Source organism: Pleurodeles waltl, chromosome 2_1 (genome assembly GCF_031143425.1).
Source record: "Pleurodeles waltl isolate 20211129_DDA chromosome 2_1, aPleWal1.hap1.20221129, whole genome shotgun sequence".
Classification (NCBI taxonomy): Eukaryota; Metazoa; Chordata; class Amphibia; order Caudata; family Salamandridae; genus Pleurodeles; species Pleurodeles waltl.
Window position 1 is genome coordinate 19,265,377 of NC_090438.1, and position 22,532 is coordinate 19,287,908.

At 43.6% G+C, this 22,532-nt stretch overlaps 1 protein-coding gene across 1 annotated transcript in view; it reads left to right on the plus strand.

The window, feature by feature from the left end:
* Window positions 1-5,739: 5,739 nt before the first annotated feature.
* LOC138258060 (nicotinamide N-methyltransferase-like) overlaps window positions 5,740-22,532 on the plus strand; it is a 108,102-nt gene continuing 91,309 nt past the window's right edge. Inside the window, exon 1 of the mRNA XM_069205914.1 lies at window positions 5,740-5,916. Coding sequence (XP_069062015.1) covers window positions 5,769-5,916 — 148 coding nt within the window. The 5' untranslated portion in view covers window positions 5,740-5,768. The remainder of the gene's footprint in view (window positions 5,917-22,532) is intronic.

Genomic DNA, 22,532 nt, shown 5'->3' on the forward strand with positions numbered 1-22,532 from the left:
GGCCACTGATGAGGGGCAGGAGGAAGAGAGTGACCCTCTCCATGACTTCTACTCCAACACTGCAGCTGATGGCTCAGTTGAAGGAGTTATCTTTGCAGGCTGCCTTACAACAGAGCAAAAGGAGGACAGCAAGAACCTCCTGGGTCAATTTTCTGAGCTGTTTCTCTGACACCTGGTCAGACTACTTGGTGTGAAAACACCATAGATACTGAAGACAGTTTACCTATCAAAAGTAAGATTTATAGACATCCTGGCCATGTCAGGGACTGCATTAAATATGAAGTTCAGAAGTTGTTGGACTTAGGAGTGATTGAGCACTCAGGTGGCCCCAGGACCAGCCAGTGGTACTAGTACCCAAACCGCATTCTCACAATGGTAAAAGAGAGATGAGATTTTGTGCTGATTACAGAGGGCTCAACACATTCACCAAGACGGATGCTCAACCTATACCAAGGGCAGATGAGCTGATAAATACACTGGCATCTGCCAAGTATCTGAGCAGCTTTGACTTGACTGCAGGGTATTGGCAGATCAAGATATCAGAAGATGCAAAAGCTAAAACTGCATTTTATACCATTGGAGGGAATTACCTTTTGGTTTGAAGAATGCACCTGACACTCCCCAAAGGCTGGTGAATACAGTCCTCCAAGGTTTGCAAGCTTTCAGTGCACCATATCTAGATGATATTGCTATATTCAACTCCCCCTGGTATGACCACCTGGTCCACCTGTGGAACATTTTGGAGGCCCTGCAGAAGGCAGGCCTCACTATCAAGGTTCAAAATGCCAGATGGGGAAGGTTGGTTTCTTTGAGATACCTAGTTGGTGGGAAACAGATTGAACCATTACAATGGGAAGATCCAGACTATTATAGACTGGTCTCCCCCTACTACTCAGGCCCATGTCAGAGCCTTACTTGGTCTCACTGGGTATTACTGGAGGTTCATCAAGGACTATGACTTCATTGTTGCCCCTCTTAATGACCTCACTTCAAAGAAAATGACCAAGAAAGTGTTATGGACAGCCAGCTGTCAAAAAGCTTTTGAGGAGCTTAAGCAGGCTATGTGTACTGCATCTGTCCTGAAAATCCCAAACTATTCTAAGAAGTTTATTGTCCAAACAGATGCTTCTGAGGTAGGGGTTGGGGCAGGGTTATCACAACTAAACTCAGAGGACCACGATCAACCTGTTGCTTTTATTAGTAGAAGGTTGTTCCCTAGAGAAAAGTGTTGGTCATCCATAGAGAGGGAGGCCTTTGCTGTGGTCTGGGCCCTCAAGAAGCTGAGACCATACTTATTTGGGGCTCACTTCATTGTTCAGACAGACCACAAACCTTTCTTATGGTTAAAACAAATGAAAGGTGAAAACCCTAAATTGTTGAGGTGGTCCATTTCCCTACAGGGGATGGACTTTACAGTGGGACATAGACCTGGGAGTAACCACTCCAATGCAGATGGACTCTCCAGATATTTCCTCTTAGACAATGAAGATTCACCTGGGCAAGGTTAGCCTTATTGTCCCTCATTTGGGGGTTGTAGGAAAGTACCCTCTTTTTGGAATGTCACCCCCAATTTCTGCCTGATTGTCATTGTGCTTTGACTGTGTCACTGGGATCCAGCTAGTCAGCACCCATTGCTTATGGTTTATGGCCTGCTTGTCAGTGTGTTTCACTGCTTCCTAAATTGTCACTGGAGTCCTGCTAATCAAGAACTTAGTGCTCATGCTATCTCTGTGTCTAAATGTATCCTTACATACTGGTAACTCAGTATTACACTGCAAATTGGCATACTGGCCCCCTTATAAGTTTCTAGTATATGGTACCTAGGTACCCAAGGCATTGGGGTTCCAGGGGATCCCTATGGGCTGCAGCATTTATTTTGCCACCCATAGGGAGCCCACGCAAAGACTTCTACAAGACTGCCATTGCAGCCATGTTCACTACACCAGGTGACTTATAATTCACCTACATGTCAGGTCTTTCAACCCTGAAAGCAAGGTGCAAAGTATCTGTGTATGAGGGCACCCCTGCCTAGCAGAGGTGCCCCCAGGTCATCCAGGCCCATTTTCCCAGACATCATGAGTATGAGGACGGCATTTTACGCGTGCACTGGACATAGGTCAATACCTATTTCCAGCTTCACAATGATAACTCCGAAATTGGCCAAGTTAGGTGTCTAACAACTGGGAATTCTATCCTAATGCTGATTCCAGTATTTGTTGTACAATTTGATGCACTCTGGGTGCTCCACAGTCAACCCCCAGTACTGCTATACAGCCTTCTGAGGTCTTCCAGGCAACCCCAGCTGCTGCCACCTCACAGACAGTTTTCTGCCTTCCTGTTGCTCAAGCAGCTCAAGCCCAGGAAGGCAGAACAAAGCATTTCCTTTGGGAGAGGGGTGCTACACCCGCTTCCTTTGGAAATAGGTGTTACAGACATGTGAGAGATAGCGTCCCAGAGCCTCTGGAAATGTTTTGAAGAGCACAGATGGTGCCCTCCTTGCATACTCCAGTCTACACCAGTTCAGGAACCCCCAGTCCCTGCTCTGACTCAAAACTGAACAAAGGGCAGGGGAATGACCACTTCCTTGTCCATCACCACCCAAGGGTGTCCCTGGGTTTTGCCATCTTGGATTCCAAGGTGGTGTGGCACCCTGAGATCATCGGAGTGGCCAGTGCCAGCAGGTGATGCCAGAGCCCTCCCCTGAGAGGTGCTTACCTGTGTAGCTGAATGTAGGAGGCTGGCCTGGTTTGTAGTGGGTACCAAAGGTACTTACACCTTATACCAGGTCCAGTTATCCCTTATTAGTGAAATGCAGTCAGTGTCTAGAAGCCAGACTGTCTAGTGTTAGCTGTAGTTGAGCAGCCAAGGCTTATCTAGGAGGCATGCAAAGCTCATGCAATACCACTGTAGTCACAAATACGTAAACATATGAAAGAAAATACTCAGTGTTACAAAAATAAAGGTACTTTATTTTGCTGACAAAAATACCTTAGAGACTATACTCCCTTAGGTGGTAAGTGATATACACAGTATATACACTAGAATACAGTAATAGCTATAAAAACTGTTAGAAAACAGTGCAAATAATGAAAATCACAATAGGTTGCAATGGGCCTGGGGGAACACAAACCATATGCTGAAATAGTGGAATGCAAAAGTCAGTTTCCCACCGAGGCAAGTATAGTATGTAGAGGGGCGCTGGGATTGTAAGAAAACACCAAAGGTAAGTAATGGAACCCACCCCAGAGCCCAGGAAAGGAGGAGTAAATCACATTAGGTTTCCTAGAACAAACAAGAACACATGATAGAAGATAATGCAAGAACCAGAAGAGACTGCAAGACACCAATAATGGATTCCAGGACCTGAAGACCTGTCAAAGAAGGGGACCAAGTCCAAGAAGCACTGAAGAGTCCAGGGATTACAGGAGACCCTGGTAACCCGGATGAAGGTGCAAAAGAGTAACAACCAGTGAACACGAACAGTCAGTAGAGAACCCAAGAAGACGGGTGCGGGTTCCTGGTTGGTGCAGATGATATCCCACGCTGGATGTAAGATTGCAGTCTGGTTTGCGTCGCTGGATTCCGCCAACAAGCCTTGGCACACGCAAAGCTTGAGGATAGTGAAAAATGGAGTTGCCAGGGACAAGGAGGGAACTGGTGGTCTCTACCCAAGAGGGGCAGACAGAGGGGGATCTCCACAACTTAGAGAGCCCTCAAAAGACCAAGCAGCGTGCACAGGAGTCCCACAGCATGGGGACAAAGAAGAGATAACTGGACCTGGTATAAGGTGTAAGTACCTTTGGTGCCAACCACAAACCAGTCCAGCCTCCTATACTTGCGGACCCATTTTCCCCACTGGAGCAGAAAGTGGCCTTACCTCTGCTTCCTGCTCCGGTGGGGAAAACAAACCTTGTGGTGGGCTGACATCACATATGGGCAGGTGGGGGTCAGAGGGAGACACAGACACTATTCCTTGTCTCCAGAGGGGTTTTTAAAATTAAAAAATCCTCAGATGTGAAGAATTTTTAAAACCCCTCCCTGGCGTTTGCCAACAGTCGTGGGACACACCATGCAGTTTGTGCGTGTGTCACCCACTGAGAGACCAAATCTATGCAAATCTGTGCACCATGGTTGCATGGTCAATTTAACAAACTTTCTCCATGACTTCACATTTGTACCATTTTAGTTTAAGATGTTCGACATTCTGACACAATTTGTAACTAGTCTTCTTTCAGAGTAGTGCTCATTTAATCGTTAATGAGTAGTAACCCCTTGTACTACTGTCCATATTACCTTTTAGGAAGCAAATAGTCATTAATTATTAATTTCTCCTGGTTGTGTTTTAACCTGCATGCCAGAGTTTGTCATGTACTTCTCACAAAAAATGTAGTTTTATAATAACTTCTTGTAATTCTGATTAATTACCTTCTCATTGTTTACAAGGTCTAGCTGAGGTAAGGATTCTGATGATCCATTGCCTCTCAGAGACATTTAGGGCTTGATGTTAAGCTAGATTATTCCAACACAACTCCAAACCAAGTCCAAAGTGTTGGGATGAATATTTATCATTCTTTCTCCCAGAGTGATAATTTCTTTCCCAGTCCTGTCCCTACATCCTAAAGGGCAAACTTTACACAAAGTCGATAGGGCTCATTACGAGTGTGGCAGTCTATAGACCGCCACCCTCACGGTGGTGGTCTGAACCGCTGCCAATGCGGAGATCTGACTGCCACATCAAAACCCTGGCGTTCGGACTACCAGGAAACTGCCAGTACCACCAGGATCTTGGATTCCGGTGGACTGGAGTTGGCGGAGATCCTAATCCGCCTGTAGCCTGTGTGGCGGCAACCTCCCCGTCGGAAGTTTGACAGACATTGAAAACCACCTGTTGAACTCGTAATGACCCCCTATGTTTGAACAAATAGATGTTATTTTTATATATATTTTTAAAATTATTTAAAATTCCTATGTTTTTACCAATTAAAAAAGTCTAATTATTTTAATTTAGTTTAACTTTTTTCCTGTGGGGTTTTATTTAAATTTCCTACCCCCATTACAATATGGGAGGGTGTTGTAGTATTAGAGGTTGGCCATTTGTATTGTTGAACGTACTACAAAAGTACAGTTGATGAATAATGAAAAGTAATAAACCTACTCAAAGGTGTACCTTAGTGAATCAGGGAATTCATATCACTGGTTCCTCATGATGTAAATTGATGATCTTGGTGTCTTTGTAGTGCCTTTTTGTTCACTACCTTTTTCTATATTTTTCTAAATCACTTTGGTCACTTTAGCATGTTTTTTAACTTACATTTACCTTAACATTGTTGGCTGTCTGCTGCTTGGGGCATAGGTATGAGGGGCTGAGCAGGAATTCACACAGTTAAAGTTTAAGTTTTGAGTATTTTTGTGATACTAATTAGATTCATTCCACAATAGAAAAATAACTTAAATCAAAAAGCCCAATGCCAAGCTTGTTCAAAGAGTGAATAGCTGCAAGTGCATGTTTTTAAGGACTTTTACAAACATTGTGTTTACAGTAGTATCTTTGTTGTACCAAGCAGCATTATGTTTTACAAACAGAATGATCAATTTTATGAGCTTCACTCAGCTGACTTCAAAGAAGAATAGAATTTGGAATGAGGTTTAGAGCACATGCAAATCAAATTGACTTATGCGACTCAATAATTTGCAATATTTATATTAGTTAATATAAGTGTAGATGCACAGAAAGAAGAAGTACAGTTTGAACATTGGCATAGTTGAAAATGGCATCATTGTCTGAGCTGAAAGAGCTCCATGATCAACACTTAGATCCAACTAAGGTGATCAGTATATATCATGCAAAGGATTCTCCCTTCTTTCATGACTCGATTACCCGTATATTACCTTTATTCAACAGATTCTTTACCTCAGGTATGTAAAATTCATGTGTATTCATGTTATGTTTTCTATAACAACTGTTATGTAATTTTGGGTGCTTGGAGAAGCATTACTTTTGTACAGATATAAGTTTAATGTTTATGTATTGAACTCTGAAAACAATTATGAGAGCTTCTTTGCTTTCAGTGCATTAGTTGTTCCACCGGTTTTGGTTATTTAAAGACAAGAATGATCCATATATTTTTTGCAAATTGATGTCGTTAGTGAAATCAAATGTGGGAATAACAATTGACAGAGTGATCACATGTAAAGTATTGTGCTTTTGGCAACAACACATTGACAACTAAAAGTACATTGCAAAGTATATAAATATTTGCCATTTATTCATAGTGTCTTGTACATTGTGTGTTGAAAAGCAAGATGAGTGGCAATGTTGCAACATATTGTTGCTATTGTTGCACAAATAATATAGATTTCAAGATTAGAAAATTGAAATTGACACAAGAGGTTGTTTCCTCAACTCAATGTAAAGAATTCACTAGAAACTGAGATGGGGCCAATTGTATTACAGGTCTGGTCCAATAAATACAAGAACCATTGAAATCCTTCTGTTTCATGTATAGAAGCGTATTTGGTTAGTTCTTTTTATGACTATTTTATTTCACTATTTCATGATAATACAATTATACCTGAGTATCTTCTACTATAGATTGCATAAACTAGAATCAAATCACATCATACATAAAACATAGGCCCCCCATACCCTTTAGCTTGCGCAAGCATTAATATTGCACGTTCAAGGGCACATTTTAAGGTCAGTCTCCCTGCCACATTTCTGTATAGGGCAGTTGATTTTCTATTATTACAAATGTAAATGTTGTGTTATATTTGGACATTGTAGGCCTAATTTACAAAGGTAAATCTACCACTACGAACTTTACCCTTACAATTTTGGGTATTTTATAACTTTGGGAGTTAAAAAAATATGAGTGTCTACACCGCATGAAACACGGAGGGGAGCAAATGTATGAGAGAAAATGTACTGTTGCCACAAAAAGGCATTGCTAGTTCAGCACCACACAAGTCCAACCAATGACATTTAACACCCTCCCACAGAAAATAAAAAAGGTAGGGTCTTACAAGAAAACCATATAGTAAATAATTAAACAAAACTATTTAAAATAGTTAAACATATTATTTAATGTATTTTTTAAATATGATCAAAAAATAAATTATGTTTTATTTTATTAAAATACAATTGAATTACTTTTAAGGATTTCTATATATCGCTTGTAATAATTGATAATACATAATAAAATATAAAATAGTTGTACTTTTTGTGATATTTTTTCATATCAACTTCAGAAACATAATTCTAATGTATTGTCATGTATTTGATGAGAAGGAGTATTCTATCCAACAAAATGAGGATCTGCCTACCATATTTGGAATTGGGAGGACCACCAGCCTTCCAGCAATGGTGCCTTTTCAAAACAGCAAGCTACTTCTGATGGCCGATGGAGTAGGGGGCTGTCCGAGGAAGCACCTTGCACAGTTCATCCTATTTAGAGCGTAATATGTGAGGCCTTTTATTCAAAGCAAATAAGGATCTCAGTCCAAGTAGAAACACTTGCTTGATGCATGGTTAATAAGGGCCACTACTGTGTGTGTAAGGCGCTGCTGATTCTGGCATGCATGAGACCCGTGGACATTAAAAAAAGGGATCAAGCTCTCACAAAAGGTTGCAGACACCACCATGTCAGCAAACACACAAAACATAATAAGATTAATGTTTGCAGTTTGTCTAACCACTAGCAATTGCTCTGGGTAGTGTTCAGACCCATTGATCTTTTCTCACCGTGCCAATTCATATTAGTTCCCACCCATCTGCAAAGTAGACTTGGTACTGCTTCAGTATGACAAGTCCAGCCCAAACTGCCAAGCCAGATCCTTTCTGAAATTAAACACAAGCAACTCAAAGACAGCTGCAGCCCCATTGGGTCCCGTCAATCGGGTTGGTTTCAGGGGAAGAATGAAAAATGGCCACTTAGGGGCATATTATGGGGATGTCAAGTAGTGAAGCACACAAGTAAACTTGCTGCACTGCAATGCGAGAAAGGGAAAGGGCAAGAATCTGAGGCAATGCAGCGCATTTCTGCCTTTTCCCTTGCACTATTACACTTTTGGCAGCCCAGCACCAATGCAGTCACCCTTGCACCATGGTGTTGCATGCAGGAATATTTTTGTGCAGAAAGGGACACCTTCCTGCATAAAAACATCCTGAGAGTAATATTCCTCTTTCTATGAGTGCTGCAGAATACAGCACACATAGAAAGAGAAAGTAACAAGGAGAAATAAAGATACTTTTAGCACATTCTCACGTCTACCAGTTCTGGTAAATCTGGAACATGGGAGTTGAGGGTAAACAATCATGTAACATACATGGAATGCCTTCCCAGGGCAGAGTAAGTCATTGCAGCAATTTGTGGTGCGCTGCCGTACTCGAAATTGATGAAGCCACTCAGGGTAATGCAAAGTGGCCTTGCACCATGTTGTGTGGCACAAGAGTAACACAAACCAGCTCATAAATAGACTACTCAGTGCATTGACAGCTCGATAAGAGACATATCCCTTTCATTCAATTTGGTAGGAAAGGACCCCAAATTATTCACCCTTTGAATTTTGGCAATAGGATTTTAGAGGAAGAATGTATTTTAAGACTAAGGGCATGTCTATTGGTTGGAGGTTTGTGTTGTAGGAGGCTGGCCTGGTTTGTAATGAGTACCTATGGTACTTGTACATTGAACCAGGTCCAGTTATCCCTTATTAGTGTACTGTAGGCAGTATCTAGAAGTCTGGCTCTCTAGAGGTAGCTGTGGATGAGCAGTCAAGGCTTATCTTGAAGAAATGTGAAGCCCATGCAATACCTAGTCTAGTCATTTAGTACTCACACACCTGAAAGAAAATACTAATTGATACAAAAATAAATGCACTTTACTCTGGTGACACAAATACCAAAAATAGCATAGATACTATACTCCCTTAGGAGGTAAGCAATGCACAACTTTTATAACCTAGTATGCAGAAAAAGGCATAAAAAGAGTTAGAAAACAGTGCAATTATTGAAAATCACAATAGTTTGAAATGGGCTTGGAGGAGCACAAACCACAAACTAAGAAAGTAGAATGCGAAAGTTGGTCTCCCACCTAGGCAAGTGTAGGAAGCTGGAAGTACTACGAAACCCCAAAAGTAAATACTAGAACCCACCCCAGTGCCCAGGAAAGCAGGAGTAAAACAGAGTAACTTTCCCAGAGCACACAGACAAACAAAAAGAAGGATTATGCAAGAACCAGAAGAGACTGCAAGACACCAACAGTGGATTCCTAGACCTGAGGGCCTGAGGAAGAAGGGGACCAAGTCCAAGAAGCACAGAAGGGTCCAGGGAGAACAGGATCCCTTGATAACTCAGATGAAGGTGCAAAAGAAGAACCACCAGTGAGGAAGACCAGTCAGTATTGCACCCAAGAAGACAGAGTTGGGTTCCTAGTTGGTGCAAGTGATTTCCCACACTAGATGGAGGATTGCAGTCTGGTTTGTGCCGCTGGAGTCCGCCAACAGGCCTGGGCACACACACAGCTCGCGGTTAGAGGAAAATGGCGCTGCCTGGAAACGGGAAGGACCAGGTGGACTTTACCCAGGAGGAAGAGTTAAAGGGTGCTCTTAGCAACTCAGAGAGCCCAGAGAAGACCAGGCAGCATGCACAGGAGTCCTACAGCACTGGGACAAGGAAGGTGCAAAAGGGGTCCATCCAGCATGACAACAAAGGCTCCCATGCTGCCACTCAGGAAGCTGTATGTTGCAGGATAGAGTGCTAGGGGCCAGAGCTGCAAGAAGCATGAAGAACTTCGTGGAAAGATGCCAATACGCCTTGGCAACTGCAAAACATGCGGTGAAGAGGGGTACTGTCTTGCGTGGGGAGGCAAGCTCTTACTTCCACCTAAGTTGGACAGTTGGACATGAGGACTGTCGGGACCACTTCAGTCTACCACCAGTGATGCAGGATTCATGCAGCTGAGCAGGAGAGGGGATCCAGGCAGCCGGTTGTTGTTAAAGTAGGTGCCTGCTGCAGCAGGGGAGTGACTCCTTCACCCCAAGGGAGATTCCTTCACTCTTCTGGTGAAACCCCGAAACCGGTCCCACGATGCTTGTTTCCAGTCCAGGGAAGACCTGGCCTGGCAGTTCGGGCTGGACTGTTCCCATGGGGAACAGGGTCGAGACTGATTTGCATATGGCTGGGTCCAAACTGGAATGGCATGGGCAGCAAAAAAACGATGGATTAAACCCAGATCTGTGACTGGGGGAGAGTGTTTGCATTGTCAGCATTCCGTCCATCATTCTTTTGTGTTGTTAATGTCGCCCTAAGTGGGAAGGGTATGCCCAGACGTGGGTCCCGTGCTTCCCATGCCACTGGATTCAAGCTAGCCTGGCTGATGAGGGGTGAAACCCCGAAACCGGTCCCACGATGCTTGTTTCCAGTCCAGGGAAGACCTGGCCTGGCAGTTCGGGCTGGACTGTTCCCATGGGGAACAGGGTCGAGACTGATTTGCATATGGCTGGGTCCAAACTGGAATGGCATGGGCAGCAAAAAAACGATGGATTAAACCCAGATCTGTGACTGGGGGAGAGTGTTTGCATTGTCAGCATTCCGTCCATCATTCTTTTGTGTTGTTAATCAAAATTAACCCTATGAAAGGGTCATGTTCGATGATAAGGGCTCCTGGGCCATGTTAGTGAGGGCCAAAAGAAATGGGCAGAGCAGTGGGATCTGTTTTTGATTTTTCTATTTACCTAAAAGCAAGGGCAGTTAAGGCTCTGGTCACACTCGACCAATCAAAAAGTGTTTCCTTGGTGAGTTATGGAAGTGATATCAGGGGCTATAAGGAGGCCAATGAGCTATACCTTGTGGAAAATATATTCCTGAGACATTCACTATCAGTCCCCCAATCCACAGCCTCTTACATTGCCCAAGAAGAGTTAGTTTTGACCTTTATTTCAGATCTGCTAGCACTCTGCCCCTTACTAAGGTGGATTATGATATGGACAAACCAAGGCCTGAAACAGAATTAAACAATTCTAAGAGATTGTTTGTCCCGGGAGAGGGTCAGTGGCATTTCCTTGCTTAGCTACATTGTGGTTCCTTGAAACAAAAGTACATTTTACCTTTACTTAGAGGGAAACAATTTTTACAAGTCGCCCAGTTATATGTTCTGATGTGGCCATTTTTTAATAGGGTCAGTATTAAGTAGACAACTAAAAAAATACCTATCTATCTATCTATCTATCTATCTATCTATCTATCTATCTATCTATCTATCTATCTATCTATCTATCTATCTATCTATCTATCTATCTATCTATCTAGATATAGACTATATATTTATATCCAGTCAGGGCTCAATAAATTAATCCCAGCGCAAACCTTGGTAGCTTGGCAGCAAGCAGTTAGGCTTAATTTAGGAGACAGCATTTAAAATTTTAAAGCATTTAAAAATCACAAAATAGTGAATAAGTAAAACACAAAACACACTAAAAATTCAAAACCAATTTATAAAAATATATATGTTTATCTTTAAAATGACACTGAAACGACAAAAACCCAATAAAGGAAACACAGCAATCAGGACATCTGGTCACACTTGGACGGGACAAAGTCAAAATTTGAGGCTGACTGCGATGGAGCCGGGCTCAGCTACACTGAGGGAGAGGCCTCGTTCAAAGATTTATCTTCTGACTCTGTGGTAGGTTTATGAAAAGTGGCTGTGGTATCAGCCCAAGAAGAAGCAGAACTGGACCTCATAGAGAGGTAGCCCTCATAGCGCTGGAGGCAGAGAAGTTGGCCCTAGAGAAGAAGAAGTGGGCAAGGAGCAAACAAAGAGATGGTGGCAGTGATATAGAAGTTGAGGTGTCCCTGGGGGGTGGGTTTTGTCCCAGACTGCCCAAGTCAGTTGTTCCTGCTTATCAAGAGGAAGATGGTTACGCCTAAGTACTGGGGATCACTTCCCAGGGGACTTGATTCCAGTGTCTGGGAGGGATAGGGTGTTGACCCCAAAAGAGGATGATACAGAGTCTGAGACGGCTGTACTCAATTTTTTCGCTCTAGGCCCCAACTTGGGCATGGGGTCTCTGCGAGTTTTGGGCACAGGGTGCCCTCACTATTTCTTTGGGCATCTTCCCCCACACCCCTCACTTACCTGGTAGCCTGACCTTTTTTCCTTCTTTCTTTTCTTTTTCTTCCTTTCCTCCTGTATGTATGTACTTATCCAGCTGCCATGTTCTTTCTTCTTCCCAGCATGCCTTCTTTTTCCCTGCATGCTTTAGGAACCTTTTTCAACATGGTGTCTTTTCTCTATATGTTCCGTTTCCAATCCAATATGGTGACTTTCTACTTCCTGTTGGTCCTTTCCTATGCTTGGCTATAAAAGGTGAGTGATTCTTGTTCACCTTGCGCTGCAACACTTCCTTTGGTGGTGATCTTCGCTCCTGCTACTTTTTGCCAGTTATATTTTTCTCGCCTGTTCCAGCTTCCTTCAGTATTATTTTTTCTTGTTGGAAGACTTACCTTTTTACTTCTTTTTTGTTCCAGGGAGTTCCTGCTTTGAGGCTTTGAGTTTTTCCCTTTTGGGTTTTTTCCTCTGGGACTCCTTCTGGAGGGCACCGACTGCCTTTGGTGTTCTTCCATTCGCAGCACCGTGGCTATCAGAAAGGGCCGTCCCTACCTGGGTCAAGGCAGAACCAAAAATCAAGACCTCTCTGCAGTTCCAGTGGGCCAAAGACACAAACTACGAGTAGCCCGTGACAGAGTCCAATACCAATATGAAAAAGTGCCTCATCCAAAAGTTCGGTCCCAACCCCGTGGCAGTATAGGATGAAGTTTAGGAACACCCAGAAGGACAATACCCAATCTTGGGTCGACTTTGTAGACACCTCAACTAAGGCACTAGAGGGCTGGAAACAGGGTAAGAAAGAACATACTCATGAGGGGCTATACAATTTGAGCATGAGGGAGCACATCCTAACCAATTGTATCTCAGAGATTTTACGCCAGCATCTAGTGGACTCTAAGCTGACCAACCCCACAGAGCTGGGGGAGGCAGCTGATGAGTGGTTGAGAACCAGAGGGGTTGTCAAGTCCCAGGGGTAGAATCCAGGAAGGGGGGGGTTAGGTCCCCAAAAACCTAAAGAGGGAGGTCGTAAGCCCATCACAGAGGCTCCCTCTTTACCCCAGAACCTTGAAAAGGGAGAAAGTAAATCCCAGTACCCCTGTGACAAGCAGAGGCAGGGACACCCAGGGTTAAAGAAGCTATTGGACAACAAGGCTTGCTTTGACTGTCAGCAGACAAGTCACTTCAAGGAGGATGCAGTCTGTTCCAAGAAGGTGGTTAGTACTAGGCTCCCCAGTGTAGCCATAGAGAAGGACTCCTCAGATGCTGAGGACCTCATATCATTGGGCTGGGAGATAGGTCCAGATGGTAAGCTGGTGATCCCTGAGAGTGGGAATAGGCACTTTTACCCCATTCAGATCAATGGGATCACTACTACTGAGAAATACACGTGCCAGTCACACTATAGTGAGTGCCTGGTTGATGTCCCCAGACATGTATGGCCAGGGGAGACAGGATAGCCATAGGTGAGGTTACCACAAAAGCTGGAGCCATAGGTTCCCTAGAGAGGGAGGGTATCCTTTACTGCTCTAGGGTGGTAGTCAGTGTTGACCTCCCCTTAGATTGTATCCTGGGCAGCGACCTCCTAGAGGTGAGTCTGATCCCAGACAGAATGTTTGCCCAGGGCACCCCCCCAACCCAAGGTCCTAGAGAACTAGTCTCTACAGTTAGGAGACAGGGATCCGCAAGAAAAGGGAAAAGGAAAAGGAAAGGTAGGCCACTCTTAAGGAGAGTTCCAGTGAGTTGGCACTGGTCGGGTCTCACCTAACCCCCAGGAAGTCCTGAGTAGTCAGGATGCTGCCCAGCTGTAGGGAGGTGCCCTTACACTGACAGAAGGGAGAGGCGAAGAAGGGTGTCTGCCACAGGATGTGGTGACCCCTCCCTCTAAACAGCAAGAGGAGTGGCAGGACCCCACAGTTGCCCCTAAAGCAGCTCATCCACCTGTCAGTGGAGAGCTCAGGGTGTGCTTCTGGGTTCTGACAACTGTCAGTAGCCTGTGCTGGATGCTGGCCTTCATGGTAGCACTGCACTTGGCCAAAAGCATAGTAGGCCCCCTGACCCTTTTGGTCATGTTGAGGTTACTCAAGTGCTGCAGAATTTCTTTGGGTAAGCTAGGTGTTGTCCTGGCAAGTTAGGGATAGAGGAGCTGGGTAACTCACTACCTACGTTTCAAGAGAGAGAGAGGAGAAAGACCCCCTAGATGGAAGTTTCAGTTTAAAATGGGCCCTTTTACTGCTGGGATGGTTCACTGCCCAGAGCGAGTGACCATGACAGGAGGATGTGAGGCAGTGTAGTCCATGCAAAAGGACAGCCAGTTTTCCTCACTGTCTTCCGTGCCTGACAAGCCAGGAAGACCTTCTCAGGGTTTGGCTAAGTCTCCTGGTGTGTGGCTGGGGGGGAGGGTCCTGGGGAAGAAAACTGTACTGACTGCACAAGCCCCCTGACTTTTTGCCCCAATTTTCCACTTAGGCTGGTGTTTTCCTGACTCTGATGTTGCCCCGGGCATTGCTAAACAGTCACAGGGCCTGTACTCTCATTAAAATGATCATAAAAATTACGCTAATTTTAATTCGCTATGCCAACCTACCTGTAAGTCCCTAGTATATGGTAGGGCATGTAGGTTTAGGGACCACAGCATAAGTAATACACCCATAGGTGCACTGCTGAGTTACCCAGTGTAATATTAAAGGCAAGCATACCTTGCTTGCTACTTTTAAGTTAAAGTTAACTCCAAGTTGACTTTGGAATTAAAAGTATTTCCAACGTCTTAAACTACTTTATTTTTACATAGTCACCACTAAGGTGTGCCCCAGGTGCTCCCAGGTTTGGGAGCAGTGTAACTATAAGCGGGGACCTTATAAAAGATGTTTTATAAGCCCTGGTGAGTGAAAAATAGGCAATTTCTTTCCCTGATTGTTGTGAATGGGCTCCATAAGCTAACATGGGGAGACTTTGGCCTCCATTATGACTTTGGCATTCTCACACCGAGACCCCCAAAGCCACGGGCACCAGTAGACCGGAGTGCTGGCGGTCTCCCGCCCGTCAGATTATAGACACTGGCGGATTTCTGCCACATTGTGAGTGGAAATCTCACAGTATTCATGCTGGCAGTCTGGGAGCCTGGGCGGTGCTAACACCTGCACTGCCCCAGCAGTAGGATACCGCCAGCCGTATTATGGCCCTACATACGGCCTGGCGGTGTCCTGCTGGCAGGGCACTGCTGGCGGTAGCAGCATCCCTTCCTGTTCCCTGCCGGATGAACTCCTCGCTGAACAATGAAAGTCAGGCGTTCGACAGGGGAGGGGCATGGGAGGGTGGGGGGTTGTGTGTGTGTTTGGTGTATGCTTGTGTGTATGAATGTGTGTGTGAGTGTGTGAATGAGTGCGTGTCTGCATGTCAGTGTGTATGCGTGTGAGTATGTGTGAGCGACTGCGTGTATAGATGCGTGTATGTGTGAGTGAATGCACGTATGGATGAGTGTGAATGAATACCTGTCTGAATGAGTAGGTTAATGGGTGTATGCGTGGTGCATGTGGGTGCAGGCATGTGAGGATGGGGATGGGGGCGCTCTGACTGTAGGTAGGGTGGGTGGTGCTGTGACTGTAGGGGGATGGGAGCACTTTGACTGCAGGGGAATGGAGGCATTGTGACTGTAGGGGGTGGTGGGCGCTGTGACTGTAGTGGGGTTGAGGGGGTCAGGATCTTACTAGGTAGGGGTGGAAGAGCCGACTACCGATGACAGGGAAATAATTCCCTGTCACCTGTAGTCCTACCCCCATGGTTTTCGTGGCGATGCTACCACTGTGGAAACCATGGTAGTAGGCCGACTCATAATACCGTCGTCACTGTGGACCGTCTGGTCGGAGATGTACATCTCCGGCCTGGAGGTTATACTGCCATGATGGTATGAGTTGTGAACTGGCGGGTTGGCTGCGGCCAACCCGCTACACTCATAATGTGGCAGTAAACACCGCCAGCCTGTTGGTGGTGATACCGCCACGTTAACCCAGGCGGTCGGAGGACCGCCAGGGTCATAATGACCACCATCATTTTTAATTAATAAAGTCCCAGAAGTTTGGCATCAAACTGATTGTTATAATAAATCCAACAACTTTCTATTGTCTTGTAAATCATGTTACACAGCAAAACATTCATTTGTTATGTGGTTCCTATTTAAGTAATAGGACTATGTGACCAAAGTGTGGGAGACTGGGAGCAACCCACACCAGTACTAGATTACAGCCTTACTCCTGGTTAGCTCACAGTGTCTCACCGAAACCTCTGAACCCATAAGGGTAAGTGGTGATTACTGCAAACTGAACATGGCACTCTGTCTCCGAGGAAAGCCGTGGAAACAGATTGTATCCACTCACTCAGGTACTCAGGGATGCAAAAGCGAGACACAAGATGTGAGATAACTTTTCAATACATGTATTGAAACAATTGCAATCAAGTATACAAAACATGTGCTGTGATAATTTGGCAGATGAAACAAAGCAATGTAATTAACATTACAATCAAGGTAAAGAAGATAAACTTCCCCACCATGATGTGTGTTGTCCTAGATGGCTGTAACCATCTGCCTGTCTTGACCTAAGAAATTAACCCCAGCCAAATACCTAGATAGAAAATCAGGAATTGGTGTGTCATGTAGATGGCAATCCTCTCAGGGAGCTGTAAGATCAGCACGAGCAAAACTGCCTGTCATGAAGTAAATGTCCTTGGATGATCATGACCGGAATGCTCTCTACCCCCTTTGGGGCAATGTGTAGTTTCTACAATTCTGTATGTCACATTTGGGACCAAAGTTCTGATTTAGTGCTGTGTCTTGGAGGTAGAAGCTGGCTCCTGTGCTAGCAACACAAGTCGGCATACTGTGTACTGCAATTCACAGCTTTGGACACAGTATACTGAGTATGTGTGGTACAAAGGCTGATTAATGAGCAGCGCATACTTTGCTTTCCCGGAATAAAGCAAACTAATAAAAGCATCTAAAACCCTTACCCAAAGACAGTATTGCTAGCATGAATAAAATGTGTATATAACTTGAATAAAAGCAAGAGATGTAAAACTAAGCTAAAACAGGAGGCCCAATCGGGGTATTAAAAAGGGTCCTCATGACACATTTATGGCAAAAAGCACATCTGCTGCCATTGTGTCAGGATTATTGAGATCCGGAGCATACATCTGGATGCCAAAATGACCTCTTAGGAAGTACAGCTTTCCAAAGACCTTCTAAGCAGATTATTTAGAACTCAATGGACTCCATACAAGTGATGGATTCAACTACTGCTTGAACCTAATACTGTAGCTATTAAGAACTGCTTTAAGTCATGGCTCTGTCTTTTTACTGCAGAGTTTCCCTCAGGGTAATAGGGAGAAGAGTAAGGCACAGTAGCACCCAGGGTTCCCATAGTACCCCTGTAAGCCTTAGAGGAACACACAGGATAGGCAGGCCAATGTCACTACTGCATATGTCTCTACATAGACTTGTAGATCTTTATTACCGGTTCAAGCATCAGTTGATCACCGTAGCCACACCCATAGGAATCGATAACATGAATCTATGGTAGTAGGATGTACTGAAATGCACCATCAGAATTTAAAGGTCCATAATGATCTAAGTATACACATTGGAGGGGTTTGTTTGCAACTAAGATGGGTGTCTGTGATGGGCATGAGGAGGTGGAACTTAAATTTGTTATCAAATGTCATATGTGGAGACATATTGTTTCATCTGCTTGTATAGATCATTTCACCAGTAAAGTTTCTGAAGTAGAGAAACTGTTATCCCCACACCACCATGCGCATATCCAACCCCTCATGTGCAGGTATAATTAGCTGTAGCCTGAAGTCGTGGTTGAATATCACTTGATCGCCCCCTCAGAGAATGAGAGCAAAGGGAATATTTTGATCACTCATCAATATTTTGCTGGATATTTTTTGGTAATGGAGCACCACTGTGTAAAGCAGTGACTGCAACCATAATGTCATCATACACCCTCATATGTGAACAAGTCATCACAACTACTACCTCAGTCTGAACCACTGCTTTTTCATCTTTAGCATCCATTGAATTCCTTGAAATGTGTATTATAATATGTTGGTGACTCAATGTACGAATTACATGAGCCCGTTGCAGAAAATCTCAAAGATGTGTCGCCTTTTCCCAAACCAGTTCATGCTTGATAGTATTCCCTTTTGCATCTCTGAATCCATTAATGCACCAGTAATGCAAGTTGTCATTATAAGACTGGACAAAATAATGTGAATTGCACACTATTAGTGCAGGGAATTCAGGATCTGTGCCAGAATCAATGCTATAATCCATCATTCAGATGGACTATGCAAACCCTTCTTCTTGAGGGGAATTGACTGGAATTCACTACTTTTCATGACACCACAAACTGTTGGACAAGCAGCTAGTGTTGTTGTTTTATGCCAATTAGGCTTAGGCATAGAGCTCTGCCAGCGGAATTCCCAAATTCGTATGCATGTGTGAGATTTGCCACAAACTCACTTGAGTATATTTTCTACTTGAGATGCTGCTAAATTTAGTCAAAAGTAGAGTTTTTCATGGATTTTGTTCTCCAATGGAAACCTCAAGTTGTTTTTTAGTGTGAGAGCCTTTTTTTTCAAACAGGAAGGAAGTGTCCCAGAGATCCCAATTTCCTGTTCCTGTCAAGCAGGCTTCTCCCTGTGCATTGTCCATCTCCTCATCACTTTTCACTTGGATTTCGAGGTGGAATGATTACTCTCTTTGTCCCCTGAATATACCGTTGGATATATGTTTTTGCGAAATCACACAAGTAGATTCAAAACCTTTTGTATAAGGGTGTTGTTGGTGTGCTTGGGCATGCACCAGTATTTCTTTGTACTTTAATTCGATTTTTAAATTGTATAGTTGTGGGTAGCCTGGAGTTTATGTATGTAGATAGTTATTATTTATTCTGCAATTCATTAATTTTTCACCTTTTGTAAAGAAAAATTATTACACAGCTTAGTACCTTTTCTACATGTTAGGGAACAATTGCAATATTATTTTACTATGTGTCATACATTTTTAAAGTGCCATCAAACCAGTAGGACCAGTACTAGTAGTCATTAGTGTATGAAAGAAATGCTTCAATGGTGTATGTTTTTAAAGCTTAATTTAGGGCAGGAATGACAATGGATTTAATTTAAAATGGTGGCTATTGTTTGCATTTCATTTTACATGTTGCGGGTAGTATTTGATAGCATAGAAGGATGTGCGTTGTGAAAGTTTTATAGCTCAGTTAATTTTCACCTTTTGAATTGATGAATTAATGTTAGTGTTTTCCTCAGTGTTACCAACATGCCTCCTTCTGGCCAGTGGATGTGCGTGTGTTTGTCTTTATCCACCATTTGCCTTTGCTTTCCATGCTGTGTGGCCATGGGCCATTTTGTGTAGTCTATGTCCATAGGCTTCATGTGTTCTTTGTTCTCCATGCCTCATTGTTTGCAGCTGTGGTTTAACCATGTGGCTGGAGCCCATTTTGTGTATCCAGCCAGTGTGTCTTTACAATAGGCTTGCATATTTTCTTTCTTCTCCTTGCTCCTTGTTGTTATTGCTGTTTTACAATGTGGCTGTCAGCCATTTTGTGCACCTAGCCAGTGTGTTTTTGCCTTTGACTTGCATTTTTTCTTTGTTCCACATACCTCCCTTTTGTTTGACCATGTGACAGGCAGCCATTTTGTGCATCTAGCCAGTGTCCGATTGCCATAGGCTTGCATGTGTTCTTTGTTCCCCATGCCTCTTTGCTCCTTGTTCTTGTTGTTTGATCATGTGGCTGGCAGACATTTTGTGCATCCAGTCAGCGTCATGTTTCCATAGGCTTGCATGTGTTCTTTGTTTGCTATGTCTCCTAGCTCCTTTTTGTTGTTGTTTGACCATGTGGCTGCCAGCCATTTTGTGCATCCCAGCCAGTGTCCTTTTGCCATAGGCTTGCACATGTTTTTTGTTTGCCATGCCCCCTTGCTCCTTGTTGTTGATTGGCCGTGTAGCTGGAAGCCATTCTGTGTTTCCAACCAGTGTGCCTTTGCCATAGGCCTGTATAAAAACATTGGCAATTATTGATCATGTGTTTAATTTAAGTTTATATTTTATTTTATTTATTTTAATTTTTATTTCATTTTACTTTTTTTATTTTTTATTTTAGGTGTTTTCATTTTCTTTTGTCTTTTTTAATTTTAATTTTGTATTTTATTTTTTAATTTCTTGTTTTTTATTATATTCTGTTTCTTCAGGTGTATAATAATTCTATTTCCTACTGGGCACCCTGGCTGTGATCCACTTGAAACATATCAGCAGCATAATTAATTTTTTCAATGATTAATCCATTTCCCCTGGGCCACTTTGCAGCCTTAGGTGATTTGAGGATTATTCCATTTACCCATGCACTTCCCTATGACCACCACAGGTATCTTCTTTCAAAATAGATGGAGATAAAACAAATAGCTGCACACTATTCTGTCTGATTTGAAATTAAATTGTATAGTGTGTTGCTGTGGTTAAAATTTACAGTTATTGATTAAATCGATTTTATCACATGAGTAGCCAGCCTCACTAATATTGCATTTGTTTTTACTATTTCAACCTACAACAATGCCATATTTCAACAACTACATATTTTTCTTGCTTGGTTGCTTTTAAGTAGGGAAGAGACGTCATATCACCCACAGTACTGCCAATGAGGAGGCCTGTAGAGTTAGGTCAGTACTCCAATCTCTTCCACATAGGGAAGCTTAGTGCCACTGTCAACTGAGAGCTTTTCGATGGCCCCAAAGAAAGTTGCCCACAAGAAAGTGGTCAGTGAGAAGAAGCAGCTTTCCACCAGTAGCATGCCAACCTTATTGTTTTTCTGAAGACTTGTGCCTGCCACACCATCCTCTAGGGAGGAACCTGGGAGCAACACTCCTGCATCAGAGAACACCCCAACCTAAACCTAAGACCATGTCTGTCAGTGAGGCAGCCACTGCAATAATTGCAACATCGACAAGCAGTGATGTTGAACTTGATTTGTCCCTTTCTCAAAGTAGTACCCACTTGTTTCAAGAAACAAAGCAACGTGGAAAGCAGCCACATCCAGCAATAGCAGATCTTCCTGAAGTTGGAGCAGAACAGGTGATCAAGCTTCCTGCCAAGCAAGAACCTCCTTTTGCAGAATCAATGGCTCCCAGATCTCCAGCAAGAAAAAGTAAAGGTACTATTCCACCATTTCTTCCAAGCACCACTTCTGATGAGGGTGATAGGGACATGGAATGGACCCCCTGCAGAGTCTGGGTGATACCAAGTTAGGCAAGGGAAAAGAAAAGTTCCAGAAAGCTTTAGAATCATGGAAGGGGATGATGATGATGATGAGGCAGTCATTGTGGAAGCTGGTACAGAAAAACTCAACATTACTATCCAACCTGCTCCAAAGTATCTGGCACAGCCATCACCTCCAGCCCCCATATTTGTAAGCCGCCAGCAGAGACCTGCACCAACTTTTACCTCAATAGAAGTATGCACTGCAGAGCGGCAATGACACTCTCACCTAGGTCCAGTTCACACTATGGCACTGGAGTCCAGACAACCCATATGAAAAAACATCATGCAATCCAGTTGGAGGAGCACCTTATAAAAGTTGTTGAACGTGGTTGGCTGGTGAAAGTGAGGAGAGCTGGGAAACAACACATACTGCTGGTCAAATAATGGTGGAAGGTGAGGAAGAAGATGGTGACATCCTCATGCAAAGCAGCCCTGTCCCCAGCAATGAACTAAAATCAACCGCCTCAGCAACCTCACAATCACACAGGAATACCCAGGGCCTCATTTACAAAAATCTGATGAATCACCTCTAATGCATCAGAATTTGTGCACTTCCCCCACACCCCCTAACAACACCATGGATGCCTTGTATTTACAATGCAGAGCCCAATGGCACATGTTTTCACAGATCCATAAGGAATTCAGATGCATCTGCTGGTGCTAAATTCAAGTATTGCTAGACTAGGGTTGTTAAACTGGTGCATCTCCAGCAATGTGATGAGTCTCTCATAGAGAAAAGCCCTGCACCAATTGTATGCCTGCTCTAAGCAGGCAGTACATTTTTTGACAAAGTGAAGTAACAGAATGATGCAGTGAAATGTTGTGAATTTCACTGTGTTAGTTCAACGTGGCTTTTCCCATTAGCACGCCTAACCTGCATAGGGCTTTACAAACTGATGCATTGGGCCCAGTGGGTCAGTTTGTAAATATATAAATATATACGTATAAGTACCTTAAACATATAAGTGACGTACACTGCTATTGCCACCATTGTGTCACAAAAAGATACAAGGGTGGCACAAAGGGCTTGTAAATGAGGACCTCAAAGTCAGATGGAGACACCATGGATTACGGTGACTGTACCACAGCCCACATTG